General features: G+C 40.2%; 1 protein-coding gene across 1 annotated transcript in view; it reads right to left on the bottom strand.

Annotated features, from left to right (window-relative positions):
- Positions 1-15,428, bottom strand: part of LOC142502166 (uncharacterized) — a 117,533-nt gene that overhangs the window by 50,370 nt on the left and 51,735 nt on the right. The window contains exon 15 of the mRNA XM_075613041.1: positions 9,623-9,749. Within this exon, the coding sequence (XP_075469156.1) occupies positions 9,623-9,749 (127 nt within the window). The remainder of the gene's footprint in view (positions 1-9,622; positions 9,750-15,428) is intronic.

Raw genomic sequence — 15,428 nt, 5'->3', positions numbered from 1 at the left:
CTCTCCATCCCTGACCACGGCACCAGGACATCTACTACTCTACTGGCTCCAACCCCTGACCACGGCACCCCGGATATCGACTACTCTCCTGGCTTTGACCTCTGACCCTGGCAAGTATCAAGAATACTCTCTTCTCCAATCCGGACAAGGCGACCTTGACTATCAACTCTACAGATGTGACCCCGTTGCTGTGGGTGGCGTATTATATACTTTTCCATCTTAGTACCGGGGTCCCGCCTTGTTCGTGGTGAGCACAAGCATCACACACACACACCACTAAATGAATGAAAATGGAAAAAAACGAGCAGAAATTGAACAAATAAATAATGATCCCTATCTATATAATGGTATAGGAAAATAATATCAAATGCTGTGTGGACTCTTATTGACCCTACGGCAAAGCCGTCCTGTGCACGCGCGTATGTTTGTATCTACACATAGTTTTTAGCAATGCAACACTCTCACATTTCTATACCTACCCACACCATTGATATACACTCCCACTCCACACACACCTTTTGCTCCAACCCCATTAACCCCCGAAGAAACCGCCAGGGTGAAATGCGTAGGGTGACGTCATTGGAGCAAGACACAGCGACACATATAGAAACCAGTAACAGAGAGAGGAGGTGATTCCGGAGCGGATCAGAGGAGAAGGAAGTCTCACGAGATTGGACTAACACCGAGCGGTGAGATAATGTGCTGAGAGGGGAGGAGATTGGACGATGTACCAACTTCAAGTTTGCTGACTTGAAAGTTTGTGGACATACAGGTGCACAGTAAGAGCGGAGGCTCAGAGTGAACAACGGGTACACCAACCACGCTAACCGCAAGTAAGGTAACGGAAAAAAACTTAAATCGTGGGTAACCACCCTTGCTGAGGCAATATCAACTACACTATATGGACTGTAACATACCTATACAAACTGTGTTATAAGAGGCTTATAAGTGAGTCTGGAATCTCTAATTAAGTTACCCATCACGAGTTAGTTGTGTCCGAACACCATCAAGAAAATGTGGGACACCCTTCAAATTGCCAGTGTGCAATACAAGACTGTTACTTTAGATTGTAATCAATGTGCTATATTGATCTTGCTCCATTTTATTCTCACTGATTAGTGAGTTTTTTATCACACCTTCAATAGGTGTATTTTCTTATATTAAATAGTTAAATACTATCCATTTTTTGTCCATTGATCTATTAGGGAGAATTATTTGGGAAGAATTCTAAAAGTCACAGTACTTCTGGGATCCAGACCAACCCGTGGAAGATTCAGAAAAAGGAGATTGTGCTGATGAAGACCTTCAAGAAATACACCCCTGAGTGTTCCTGATCCTATATATTGGATAAATGCCCTAATATTCTCATCTTTGTGTAAGTGCAATCTAAGCATTTTATTTTCAACTCCATAGACATACTACTCTGTGTGTTCCCCCCTCACCCTTTGTGTGCCTAGGACAAATTCTACACTATATATTTACCCCCTGGCGAGGTGTTTCGGCGGGGTGCACTTTAACTGCACTTAAAATGGCCGACGGAGCCGTGCGGCTCCACTGAACCAAGTCAGGGTGAGGAGGATCGCTGTTCCCGATGCAGAGACGGAGCCATATTTAACCCGGCGAAGGGGACTAATAATTGGCTCCATGACATTAACAAATAATATCAGTGTGTTCATTAATAAATCTCTATGATATGTGCCCCTTTTTGTCTCTTGCGCCTTTGCCTCACATCCTCCCATGTGCAGCCCCTTCTCTGCCCACACGTGCATAGCTTTGTGGTTGCGTCACTGATGGCTGGAGTAGCTCACCCAATAAGCGGCGAGGGGCCTGTCACAGGGAGTCGGGGACGGCTCACATACAAATTTTGCTGGGGCTCTCGACGTCGAGTGTGTGGCTGCTGCGTGAGGCGCAAGTGACGCAGCGGAGGAGCACTGCCATGGTAACGGGGCCTGAGGGCAGATGGGAAAGGTAGGGAACATGTGTGTCACTAATTTGCTTTGTCTTATCAATAACATAACAAATGAATTTTACGTAATCAGGTTGTTTTACTCGCAGAATTAGAATTGTATTTTGTCAATTAAATTTAATTATTGTATCGCAGAATTGTACATGATCACTAAAATTTGATCATTGTAGCAGGAGAATAATGGGAAACCAAAGTTCTCAAAGTTTGCCGTTAGAGGTTATGTGTCTGCAGACAAAAAACATAAAAAATGGATACAGAGGAGAACTGTGCACATGTTTAGTTAAAAGAGGGATATTTTTCCTTGTGAATCCCACAGGGAAACATACCTTACATTAATATAGGCAAAAGAATTCTGTTGAGGATCAAGGAAAGAAAGTGTTATAATTGTAAAAAGTAAGGACATATTGCCAGTAATTGCAGAATAGCCCTAAGAGAGAGAACTAGAGAAACCAAGGTTATTCTCAAACAGATTGTTTTTGTCTAAGCCAAAACGGGTCATCCAAACCATGATTTAGAATCTCAGATTCTCAAGTATTGCAAGTCCCACTGAAAATAAAAACACGTCACCTCATGTAAAAAGTTTGTTTGAATCCCTGTGTGTGTCTGTGGCAGTATAAATCCTCGGATTTTATGAGGTTTTTGTGGCTAAAGTTATGCATGGCACGCCCGGCTGACTGAAGCGCCAGAAATCAGGTATGCAAGAATAAGCCTTATGCTACATTTCCCCACAGCAATAAGTGGTATAAGTCACTTCCTGATACAAACTCAAGTCTCGGTGCCGTCAATTAAATTGTTGCACTCTTGACGAAGAGCTGTAAAATGGATTTTCAATACCCTAATGAATTTTTCCTGAATGATTTCCTGTTTGAAAGATAAACCATGCTAATTATCACATGTACACAAATCCCCATCCAAGAACATGCAAGTGCTTACAAAAATATGAATATTATTAATTGCTCACAATTAAGTTTATAAGTCTAAAAGGTGTACACCCATTATAATACGAAGTGAACAACACTAAAAAAAAAAGCGTTTGAGTGTCCGTGGAAAAAGAGGAGGACGGAAAAAGAATGGGCATATGATATTCAGCCCGGTCACTGGTAAAATGTAAAGGGTTTATTCGTTCTGGCCAGATGAATGAGTTATTTAAACCAGAGACATTATTTTCCGTCTGTTCTATTTCTATCTCAAAGAAAGGAGAGAAACAGCCCCCCCCCCCTCCAGTTTAAAGAATGTGCAGCGATCACAATCCAGACATGAAAATTAACTAGCGCTGTAGCTTAAGAAGATTATTTATGAGAACAAGGTAAATTAAAAATGTTTTTTCTTTTGTTTGTTTGTTATTTTTGTAAAGTAACCAGTAAAAACACATTTCAAGTTTATTTTTATAGGATGTGTTTGAGAATATTTTTTATTTAAATGGTGCGTCTGCAGGGGAACAAGCTTTTATGTATCAGGTGTCCAGTATTATTCACAGTGCTATTCATATGCTTCTTTAAGCAAGTGTGTCTTAAGGTGGGTCTTAAAGGTGGACACAGAGGGTGCTAGTCAGCTATTGAGAGAAAGGGCATTCCAGGGGAGCGAGGCAGTCAGCGAGAAAGGTTTAAGACAGGGAAAGGGCTTTAGATACAAAGGGGCTAGAGAGAAGACATCCTTGAGAAAAAAATGCAAGAGCTGGGATGGTGCGTAGTGAGAAATTAGGGCTGAGATGTAAGTCAGGGCAGAAGAGTGTAAAGCTTTAGAGATGAGGAGGAGAATTGAGTGTGAGATGCGGGATTTGACCGGAATCCAGGAGAGGGATTTCAGGAGGGGAGACGCGGAGTCAGATTTAGGAAAGAGTAGAGTGATTCTGGCAGCAGCGTTTAGGATATACTGTAGGGGAGACAGGTGAGAGGCAGGAAGGCCTGACAGCAGGAGATTACAGTAATCAAGACGGGAGAGAATGAGGGACAGGTTTGGGAGGAAGTATGAGGAGCTCTGTTTTTGCCATGTTAAGTTTAAGGCGGCGGAGGGCCATCCAGGATGATATAGCAGAGAAACATTCAGAAACTTTGGTTTGTATAGCAGCTGTAAGGTCAGGGGCTCAAAAGTAAATTGATGTGTCGTAGGTTACCTAGAGAGTGTGTACAGAGAAAAGAGAAGAGGTCCCAGGACAGAGCCCTGGGGTACCCCCACACAGAGATCAAAAGAGGAGGACGTGTTAGCAGGAGAGACGCTGAAAGTACGATGTAAGAGGAGATCCAGGATAGAACTTTGTTCCGAATACCAAGAGTATGGAGAATGGAAATGAGAATAGGGTGGTCCACGGTGTCAAATGCTGCAGAGAGGTTGAGTAATATGAGCAGAGTGTAATGACCTCTGTCTTTGGCAGCATGGAGGTCATCAGTTATTTTAGTGAAAGCTGTCTTCGTGGAGTGAACAGTGCAGAAGCCAGATTGTAGAGGGTCTAGGAGAGAATGGGTGTTGAGAAAATGGAGCAAGCGAGAGAATACAAGACGTTCAAGAGGTTTTAGAGGCAAAAGGGAGACAGGTCGATAGTTAGAAAGACAGGTACTGTAGGGTCAAGTTTGTTGTTTTTGAGTAATGGTATAACTGTTGCATGTTTGAAGGAGAATGGAAAGGTATCAGTAGAGGGAGGAGTTAAAAAAATGTGTGAGAGCGTAGGGATTATAGTAGGACAAGAGGGTTTAGGAGATGAGTGAAAAAGAGGCAGCTGAGGGTGGTTTGAGTAGAGTCAAAGACAGAGAAGAGTCGGCGTGGGTTAGACTTGTGCATGTCGATGAATGAAGAAAAGTAGGTTTGTTTAGCTGAGAGAGGGCAGATTTCAAACAGGATAGCATACATTTATAGTGAAAGAAGTCTGCGAGAGTATGAGATTTCCTTCATAAAGGCGTTCAGAGGAACGAATGGAGGAACGTAGCATGCGCTTGTGGGAATTTATTGTGTGTTTATTAGTTATCTGACCTATTCCTTACAAATGTCCCGTTGTTTTTATTTTTGGGAGGCCATAACATTTTTAGTTTTTAGGGCTGTGGAGAAAGGTCCATTTTTAAACTTTGTCTAGTAATTAATATTTAGAATACGGAGGAGCCGTTATCTGCTATCTATACGGCCCAAGGTCATTTGGCGATACGCCCAGGAAAGCTCGTTGTCTAAGCGCCTGGGATGATCTGAAATTATTTTTAAATCAAATAGAATAAGGAGTGTCTTTGAAAATATAACGCTGGCAGTGTGCTCTGCACTTTACTAAGAGATTATATTACAAGAAAATAGTATGGAGTTCTATACAAAATAATTTGTTTATCAACTGAATATTATTAACTGAATATGTGATGTATTTTATAACTTTTAACCATTTTCTTTCCAAAGGGGTCCCATTTTACTATAAGCAGTTGCTATTGTCAAAATCACTGCGTAATATATATATATATATATATATATATATATATATACATATATATATACATATATATATATATATATATAAATCTGCTGCAGATCAAGCAACCAACATCCTAGTTGCTAATTTATTTATTTATAAGGTGTTTTACCAGGAAATAGTACATTGGGAGTTTCCTCTCGTTTTCAGGTATGTTCTGGGCAGGGAGTTAGATGGCAGATGGTGCATGGTTGGAAATGCAGTTACATAAGTGAGCAGGGTATACATTATATACAAGACATTGCAAACTTTTAGCAGAGTAGTTACAGTGGAGTGTTTGGGGCGAAAGCCAGATTGTAATTGGCTAGGGAAATTTGTCTTGGTATAGTAATTGTTTAATTGGGAGTGAACACATTTTCCCATGAGTTTGGATAGTATTGGGAGAAGAGAGATTGGCATGTAGTTTGAGACCGTGTTTTTGTCCACACTTTTGAAGATTGGGACAACTTTGGCAGTTTTCCAGGTCTTAGGGTTATGGCCTGCAGACAGAATAGAGTTGACTATGGAAGCAATTGGTTTGGCAATGGCTGGGACACCAAGTCTTAGGAAGTTAGATTGTAGCAAAGTCAGGTCCACATTGGCTGCTTAGTTTTAAGTTGAGGAGCGTTACTAGGGGATACTCCTGTCTATATGCGGATGCTAAGACAGTGGTAAAGAAATTGATACAAGAATTTATTCCTAGATATAAATTATCTCCCTATGAGACACTTATGGGATGACTTATGACTATCAGTAGTTCAAAGGAACGAATGAAGGACCATGTTATTGGTAATAAAAAATTAGGAAGTATTGTATGCAACTAATACGTTTTTTGAGTCTCTCTAGGCATAGGTGAAAGTTGAATGTGCACCTACTCGAGACGGGGTTAATGGTCAAGCATTTACTACGCAAGAGCGCTCTTCATCCCAGATGAAAAAGCCCATTTCAAGTACTACTCACCACCAATACAGCAATTAAAGTGGCAGAGGTCTCTTCCTGGAGCCACGAGGCGCACGTAAAGCTCCACCCACAATACCACAGCCGCTTCAAGTTAATGTTTTGAAGGATCAAAATAAAACCCTGACTGTTAACCTACGTGGGGAATAAGACTTCAGGCCGAGGCCCGGTCTTATCTGAACATTTATTTTTCTGTCTTTAAGTACTCAATATTTTTATTATTCTTTTAGAGTGTGTTTAAGTTAGAATTTTAAGGTCTATGCACCATTGGGCCTGCGAAAGTATAACCCACAGAGAAATGACAAGATTGTAGTGGGAATGCTCTGTGGAGCCTTGACAGCAATACTCATTTTTCTGTGGTCCTTATACATAACAGATACCTATAACCATGTCCCAGGTAACACTACAGTAAGCACCATCTCACCCACCAACATCACAAAGTCCATTGGTATACTCCGAGATAAGCGAGACCTACATTTAACCCCTTGGGGGAAAAGACGTTTGTGGATACATGCAGAACAATATATAACAAATCTGGGGTAAATGAATCCTGCTGAGTGTGCGGATACATACCACATACACACACAGCCCCTTGGGTAGGAATAATTTACACTGATGCCTAATTTAGAGAAGGGAACATCAATCTGAATTTATTTACAGGAAACTTTTCTAAACCGAATTAGACTAGTAAATGAGGCTCCAGTAGGTGGATTTTACATAAATTAGACTGGGAACAACAATCAATTTATGGGTCAGGTGCCTCCACCAACCAATGAAACCTGTGTAAAAATGTATTTACAGCCCGGAGATAAAAATATACAAGAAGGACGTGGCCTTAATTTGAACGTTTTAATTAGTATATTTATTAGATGATGTTCTCAATCACACAACGACAGCCATTTCATCATTAAACCAAGAACAGTTTCAGATTAGGCTTATGGCCTTACAAAACAGAATGGCTTTAGACTATGTTTTAGCTTCAAAATGAGGGGTATGAGCCCTAATTAAAGAACAATGCAGGGTTTTCATCCAAGATCAGAGTGGCAATGTACAGCATGAACTAGACAAAATAGAAGAGATTCAAAAAAGGCTTAAAAAGGGAAGTGACACAGAATGGGATCCTTTGGGGCTAGATGGATGGCTTGGATCACTGGGAGCGAAACTTACGAATGACATTCTGGCCACAGCGCCATACAAAACTATGACAGTAGAGGTCAGGCGCCCACTCCCTCCAGTGTATACCTACAAGCACTATCAAATGTTGGAGAGCAGTAAGGGTGTACTTAGTTTTTCACCCAGCTTCTCCATTTTGGCATGAGATGGTGTAATATGTCATGTGTTGTTGTTCATCTGAGGTTGTGTTTACCTAATTTTAAGACCTGCTAAGGAACAGATAATTGTTATTATGTCCTGGTATGTAAAACCATAGAATTCAAAGAGGGTGTGCTTTCTTTTTCACATGACTGTATGCTTTGTGCCTTGTTATAACAAATGTAACTTCATACTAACAAAATATAAATTTGTAGTTAGACAATGCTTTATCGTGCCATGCTTGAGGAAAATTACTTCAGAGCAGAAAGAAACAGCTAACCAAATACACTGCTCCCCATCTATAGCCTGTGTAACATCTCATTTCTGCTAAGAACTGAAGCTTGGTATTGTAAAATGCCTTAGGAATAAATATATTGGGACTGCAAGAAATCTGTGTCAGGAATCTGTATTTTCACAAGGATCCTATGGTATTCAAAGAACAAAAGAAACATTATATATTTTCAAGAGACAGGGAGGGAGAGACGGAGGGAGAGAGGGGGGAGGGAGAAGGAGACAGGGAAGGAGTGAGGAAGAGAGAGAGGAAAGAAGACAGGGAGAGAGAGGCATGGTTAGTTTCTGTAGTTTCAGTCAGATTAATGCTGTGGGGGTCCCATTCAGAAGTGGGGAATCCCATAGAGTTAATCCTCCAATGTTTTCTGGGACACGGATGGGTGGGTTGTTCTTGTGCAGTAGACATTTAAATTTAGAGGTCACGACTAAAATAAAGTTGCACAACCCTGGTTTATAGCATATCCCATCAAATATTTTTTTTGTACTTTTACCTCCACTGTTAATTTCATATCCACAAGGTCTCTATGTTTTCATCATCCCTTTCATAAACATATTCCCTTATAATTTGTTTTAAAACCGGTTTAACATAAAAACATATTCGACCACCTCATTGGTTTCATTGAGTAGGTTTCTCGCTGACCAATCAGAGCCGTACACATGGACATGTGCCAGGAGAAGGACCCCAAAACAACCATAAAACTTAGGTAATATGCTAGAAAAAGAGAGAAACCGATCAACAAGGAAGAGAAGCCAAGGAGAAGAGTCTTCAAGAACACTAAAGCCAAATCTGCAGGAGGAGATGAGGGCAATATGTATTTTGATGTAATTTGTAAACTGTCATTTTGTAACCAGATATATATTGTAACAGTAGTTTTGATTTTTAAATTAATACAGTATTTGTATATTCACTTGTTTGTACGTTTTGTTTGTCATACCTCCCCAAAAGAACCTGCAATACGTAAGGCTGTTTTTCTTACAAGTGGTTATACAAACATTTAGGGTAGGAGTTATATGAACCAATTTTAAAAGTACTTATGGGAGGTGTTATAGGGAGCACTGCAGTAGGATAACAATAATATATCTAAAATTCACATAAATCAGAATATAAATAGTCACCAAAGAATCGCAAACTAACCCATTTTACGATCATTGTAATCAATGTTTTGTTTTTATTGCAATTAGAACCCAAGAAGATTATTTCTGTTTGAAATAAGAATATTAATTCCCCAAATAACAAAAGATTACTCAACTCTATATAACACACATTTTAAACCCTTTTTTGACCAAATAGCAAAAGATCTGGCCATTTGGAATCCATATATAATATCCTGGTTTGGAAGGATAGCCACCATTAAAATGAATATTTTACCTAGACTCCACCATCTTTTCCAAACACTCCCAGTTAAAATCTGTCAGAAAGACCTGAACAATATTCAAAAGAAAATACTGAAATTTGTCCATTCACAACAAAGGGCCTTATGATCCAAACCAAGGTTCTAAATTAGATTACAATAAGATTCCTTAACTTGGAATTAACAACATTTTTAGAAGAGAGCATTTGTCCTTTTCCAAGATGTCTATTGGGCAGCTTCATTGCCGTGACCCAATCTGTTATAAAAACAAATCTTTATGTTCAATGTTATGACCACAATCTTTCTTGTTCATGAAATCTCCCTTACCCACAGAGGTGACGGTCTGGTAATTTTCCATCATGACATTTCTGTAAAGATCCTTTTGCTCTTCTTCTAAATATTTCCACTCATCTTCTGTAAAATATATAGCCACGTCATCAAACTTTATTGGTACCTAAAACACAGAGAATACGGCATTCAGTAACATGGTAAAGCATACTACAGGTGCAAGGCTTGTTTATTTTTGTCTACTAGAAATTCAAGCAAGCATTTTTATGGTCCATCATTTTACGTTCTGTAATATTTTCTCTTTAAAAAGGTACAGTCCCATTTAAGACAAAAATTATCTAATGGAAGATGTGGGTGATCAGCATAAGTCTATTTTTTCTAATTATTGGTTTAAACTTTTACTAATACTCCTCAAGATGGACACTTTTGAAATAAAAACAGGGAGCAGGGAAAATAAAAAATGGAGCAGGGAAAATAAAACATATCAGAATGGTTGAAATGTTCTAAGCCTGCTGTACCCATGCTTGGCCACTGGGACTGATACTGCTCTGCTGGCTCTCTCTCAGTCATGTTCTAGCCTGCAGTAGCCATACTTGTCCACCGGGATTGCTGCTCCTCTGCTGGCTCTCTCAAGGAACATTCCAGACCCTGAAACCCGACACCTGTGCCCCACCTCTCAGCCTGCCTATATAAAACTTTCTCTTCCTGTCTGTCAGTGCCTGTTTATACTAGTTCCTCAGCTCTTGCTAGGTTCTTGTGTTTACTGCTATGCTATTGCAATTGCCCTGTTCCAGCCTCCTCGTTACGGACCTCTGCTGGTGACCCTCAACACGCTATCTGCTGCCTGCCTCCGACCTCTGCTTGTGACCCCGACCTCGCTCCCTGCTGTTCCTGCCACTAGGATCCTTTCCAAGCGAAGTTCAACCCTTGACAATGGTGCAACAACATTTATATGTAAAAATGTATGGGGAAGGGAAATGGCTATGAAAGCCTAAATGGATGTTTTATTCTACAGTTCTTTCTTTGTAAAATAAATTAACCCCATTCCTCTCCCTTGAAATCATGATGCCATCATAAACCAGTGTTAATATAAAAGTAAAGAAATACTGTGTTTGGGTAAAAAGAAAAAACGCATTATTTTTTTATTTAAAAAAAGAAAAAGCAAATCTAGGGTTCAAGCAGAGCTTGGATTAACTGGTGTACTGGAACAAATGTAGGCTAATTAATAGGAAGTCTGCAAGTTCCTAGGTATGTGTAATGCAAAGATTCTGGATTCAGCCAACAACTTGCACACTTGGTCAGTGACCAGTCTTATGGATATAATCAAAAAGGGGTTTTACTTAACTTTGGTTATATTTTCAGTTACAACTTGCACAGCTAAAACAGCATACAATAGGAAAGTGTTCCAAAACACATAGGGAAGCCCCATCATCTAGCCTGATCCCAAGGGAGCGAGAGGAATTCTTGGCCAGGTACCTGCACTCTCCCTGTCTATGTTCTTATTTATAGCATATATTTTAGGCTTCCTCCAATCAAAAATGCATACTTAAGAAAGGTGATGCGTCACAATTACTTTGTAGTAAACAACTCCATATTTGGTGACAACTACCTGAGAGAGAGCTCTGCTGACCCAAACCACACAATATGGCATACTTTGTGTGTGTGTGGTACTTTCTCATACAGTATGTGAACATTTAGAAAATGAGTCTCTAAGGAAGCTAATAAGCTTTTCATTAACATGACATGCGGATCATTAGTTGATTTTCCTGTTTGAAAATATCTGAAAATAAGCCTACCAAAGAAAATAGACCAAAGGACCCGAGTCAAAAAAATGTAGATCCTCTTCCAGATATGGAAGATTGTATGCAAATTATCACAATTTCTAAAACATAATGGCGAGTATCCACAGTACACTAATGAGAGCCTGGCAGTAGAAGGGTACTGTATAACTGTATGAGTTTGTACACATTTTAATTTAGGAGCTCTTCACATCCTCCTCTTGATCTCCACTGAATGTGGTTGTAAAGTACAGCTCTGCATACTCTGGCAGTGCTAGATCAGAAAAATAATATGATAAAATCATGATTTTCTCTATGATATTGACTGTATATTCTTTAACACATGCCTATTGTATTTCCATTTACTTAGTTCTATTTATAAAGCAGTATTATCATGCCCTATTATCTGTTAGATTGTTCTATTTCTCCGCTCCACAGGAGGATGGTGATTTTAGGTCCAGAAGAAATCTCAGTAACACACTTCTAGAACCAAAACAATATACCTACCCTCCAAGAACCCCTGACCCTCAGCAGCGTCGCGAGACCGACCAATCAGCTTACTGCTGCCCTCCAACTAATCAGCGCGCAGTTTACTGCCGCCCTCCAACTAGTCAGCGCGCAGCTCATTTACCAAACTCAAAATCGCCACCATAGTTTCATGCCAGTACATTGTCACGTGTCTTCCAGAGGACAAGTAGGGACTGTACACATGCGCAAGGGCTGTTGCTGCTCTGATTAGCTGTTCCCGATCACTTCCGAAAGCCTACTTGATGCCGGTTAAGTCCTGCGCGTGCGGAACCCCTGATCACGACCATTTCTTTTTTTTCACGATCCAGTTATAACTCGGTGGCATCGGGTGAACCACGAGCACCGTGTTATAACGGGGTTCAACTATATGTTTTAACTGTTTCCATACTTGAAGGGTCACACTTCACCCATTGGATCATTATAGACTTTCTAACTGCCAGGAATATAATTTCAGCAATACTTGGGATTCCAGAGACCCCATTAACTTCTTTCCATCCCTCCAATTTTCCAAATAAAACCAATAGAGGTTCCTTCACAGTTACCACTTTTGTCGTCATGTATTATATTAGAACCTGGTCCTAAAATCAGAAATACATGGGTTTTCCCATAGGCCGAGTTTAAGATCCGCTTTAATAAGCAGACATTTCGAGGGATTTATTTTTGTCTTTTTCCATCTGTATATATTGGATATAAAAAACATAAAATGCTCTATGTAGTAATTTATATTGTAATTCCATCCATGTCCCTGATATTATTTTCCTAGTTCTACCCAATCCTACCAGCAAAGAGTCAATCTCTGTTATTTATGGGAAGTCCTTGTTCCACTTGGCTGCCACTTTTTGTAATTGCTTGCCATGGTCTTTATCTCGGATCCAATCATATAATTCCGAGATCGAATATGTAATATTTGCAGTCCTAAAGTAGCTATTAAACATGTTGTTTTCAAATATCTCTTTCTTATCGTTTTCTATGCTATTACGGTAATCTCTACGCGTAGAGGTCACGACAGGTCACTCTGCACGTATGATGTTAGGCTGAGACGGCGCTTGCAGGAAGTTCGTGCGGTGGTTACATCTCTGCGGTGGTGTGGTCCGGACCCTTGTATGCTTACCAGCGGGACCCGCTCGGCACTTCAGTGTAAGTTCCCGTCTCCCCCTTTCAGACTCAGGCAGTTGTTCAGCTTTATTATTAGCATATATCTGGGTCCATGTATCCTTATTTTGAACATTCATTTCTTTTTTTAATTTTATTTTTTATAATACTGTGTTTAGATCTAGCCTAAGTAGATACATTCTAATTGTGTGTGGGTATTTCTGTTATATTTACCCGGATCTAGTGTGTATGTGTACTGAGGTGGGGTTGGATCCCCTCAGTTATCTTTGGTTTTAATAAATATTTTCTACCTATTTTAATCCCTGGTGTGCATTGTGTGCATTCTTTTCTTGTCATTACAAGGTGTCCCCCGTTCCAGGGGTCACCTTGCTTTAGGAGTCAGTTGTGGAGACGCTCCACATACATGCTGCAAGGGGATTAGTGCTTCCAGCAAACTTTACATCTGCAGCACAAGTGCTGAATTTCTAATTTCAACTGCTATTACGGTAATGTATGATCTGCATGTAGGGGAACTAGTGAGATTGTGGGAATTTCTTCTTAACTCTGAGCTCTTCAAATGACATAAAACGTTCCGGTTCTGTATCTACAAGCTGCCCTATATTTATTATTCCCTTGGCTTCCCATATCTTAAACATATTTTGACATCGACCTGGTTCAAATTTCATGTTACCTTGTATAGGCAGAAATTTGGATATTTTGTAGGACATTCCACACTTTTTTCTCAGTGTCTTCCACGTGCCCCATGTATCTTTTATCAATGGATTCCCTCTAATTGCTAAAGGTATATTTCCTCAAGTCGTGTGTAGGATCTCTTTCAGTGTCATTGGGAGCACCATTTGTTCCTCAAGTTTCGTAAATGACTATATTTCTTTGTCCATTAGCCAGTCTCCCAAATGCCTGGCTATGTATTCCAAATTGTACTGTCTAATGTCGGGAAACTCACTCCACCAAGTTCCTTTGGGAGAAATAGTTTTGACATTGCAATTCTATTTCTGCCTTTGTTCCATATAAACTTATTTATTACACTATCAATTTTATGTCTGCAGGGCGAACCAGGAATGGGCAGCACCTGCAATGGGTATATAATCCTAGCGACGCTGATCATCTTAACGAGTTGGCATCTACCCGCTAAGTTCAATGGGAGGTCTTGCTAGCTTTCCAGCTCTTTAATCACTTTGGTTACAATTGATTTTAAATTGCTTGCATACAATTTTTCTAGGTCGGGATCTATATTAACCCCCAAGTATTTGATTGTCTGTCTTGTCTTTTTAAAGGGGAGGTCTTCCTCCCACCTAACATTATTGTTGCGAGACAGCACTAGAATCTCAGTTTTGGAGGCATTAACTATAAACCCCATACATTTTCCATATTCTTTAAGTGTCTCGTAAAAAAATTTAACCGTTGTTTCTGGATTAGAGACAAACATCAGAAGGTCATCCGCTAAAAGGTCCAACTTCACTTCCTTGTTTCCTATTTCAATGCCTTTATAGTCTGCCATGTCCGTAAGGTACAAAGCCAATGGTTCCATTGCTATGTTGAATAGCAATGGCGACAAGTGACACCCTTGCCTTGTTCCACTGTATAAATTGAATTCCTGGGAGAGTATTCCCGCTGCCATGATCCGTGCCTTTGGACCCTCATACATAGTTCTAATCATGTTAAGAAACATGCCCGATATTCCCATTCCTTGAAGTATATCAAATAAAAATTCCCATCTAACATTATCAAAGGCTTTTTCTGCGTCTACCGAAATAATTACATTGTCCCTGTTATCTTATGGATTTGATTTGGTCCAGTAAACGGCTCCTAATACTTTCCTTATGTTCTTCACTGAAGATCTACCCATTACAAACCCTGACTGATCTTTATGGATCAGACCTGGTAATACTGATTGGACTCTAAGGTTGTATTTAAACTTCTTTGGGGCCAACTCAGGGACATTTATACATTCATATTTGCTTGTTGATAAGCGCCTGTAACTGAACTGTATTTATTGTGATTATTTAACACACTAATTTGCTTTTTCTTAAGTTTTCAAGCTAATACACATTTTTTGTTTACTGGTAATACTGCGGCCAGCCTCTCTGCCAGAATTTTTCAGAGAATTTTTACAACCAGATTTAATAAGGATATGGGTCGATGTGAACCTGGCACAAGAGGGTCTTTTGAAGTGAAACTTCCTTAGTGGCACCTCATTCGAACTGGGGCAAAAATGGTTTGTGGAGACAGAAATGAAACGGATGTGACGTCAGTGCTGGCAGTTGAGGCCGGGCTGTGTTCTGGCTCAGCCCGACCCCAACACTGACATCACACCCGCTCCACAAATCAGATGCGGCGGCGGCGGCGGCGATAGCCGCCGGCGCCGCTCCTAATGGCCGCCACTCTCCCTACACAGCCACAGACATGCCGCTCCTAACGTCCGCAAT

Source organism: Ascaphus truei, chromosome 8 (assembly GCF_040206685.1).
Source record: "Ascaphus truei isolate aAscTru1 chromosome 8, aAscTru1.hap1, whole genome shotgun sequence".
In the NCBI taxonomy this organism is placed as follows: Eukaryota; Metazoa; Chordata; class Amphibia; order Anura; family Ascaphidae; genus Ascaphus; species Ascaphus truei.
Note: the sequence above shows the minus strand (reverse complement) of the source record. Positions and strands in the feature narration are given on the sequence as shown.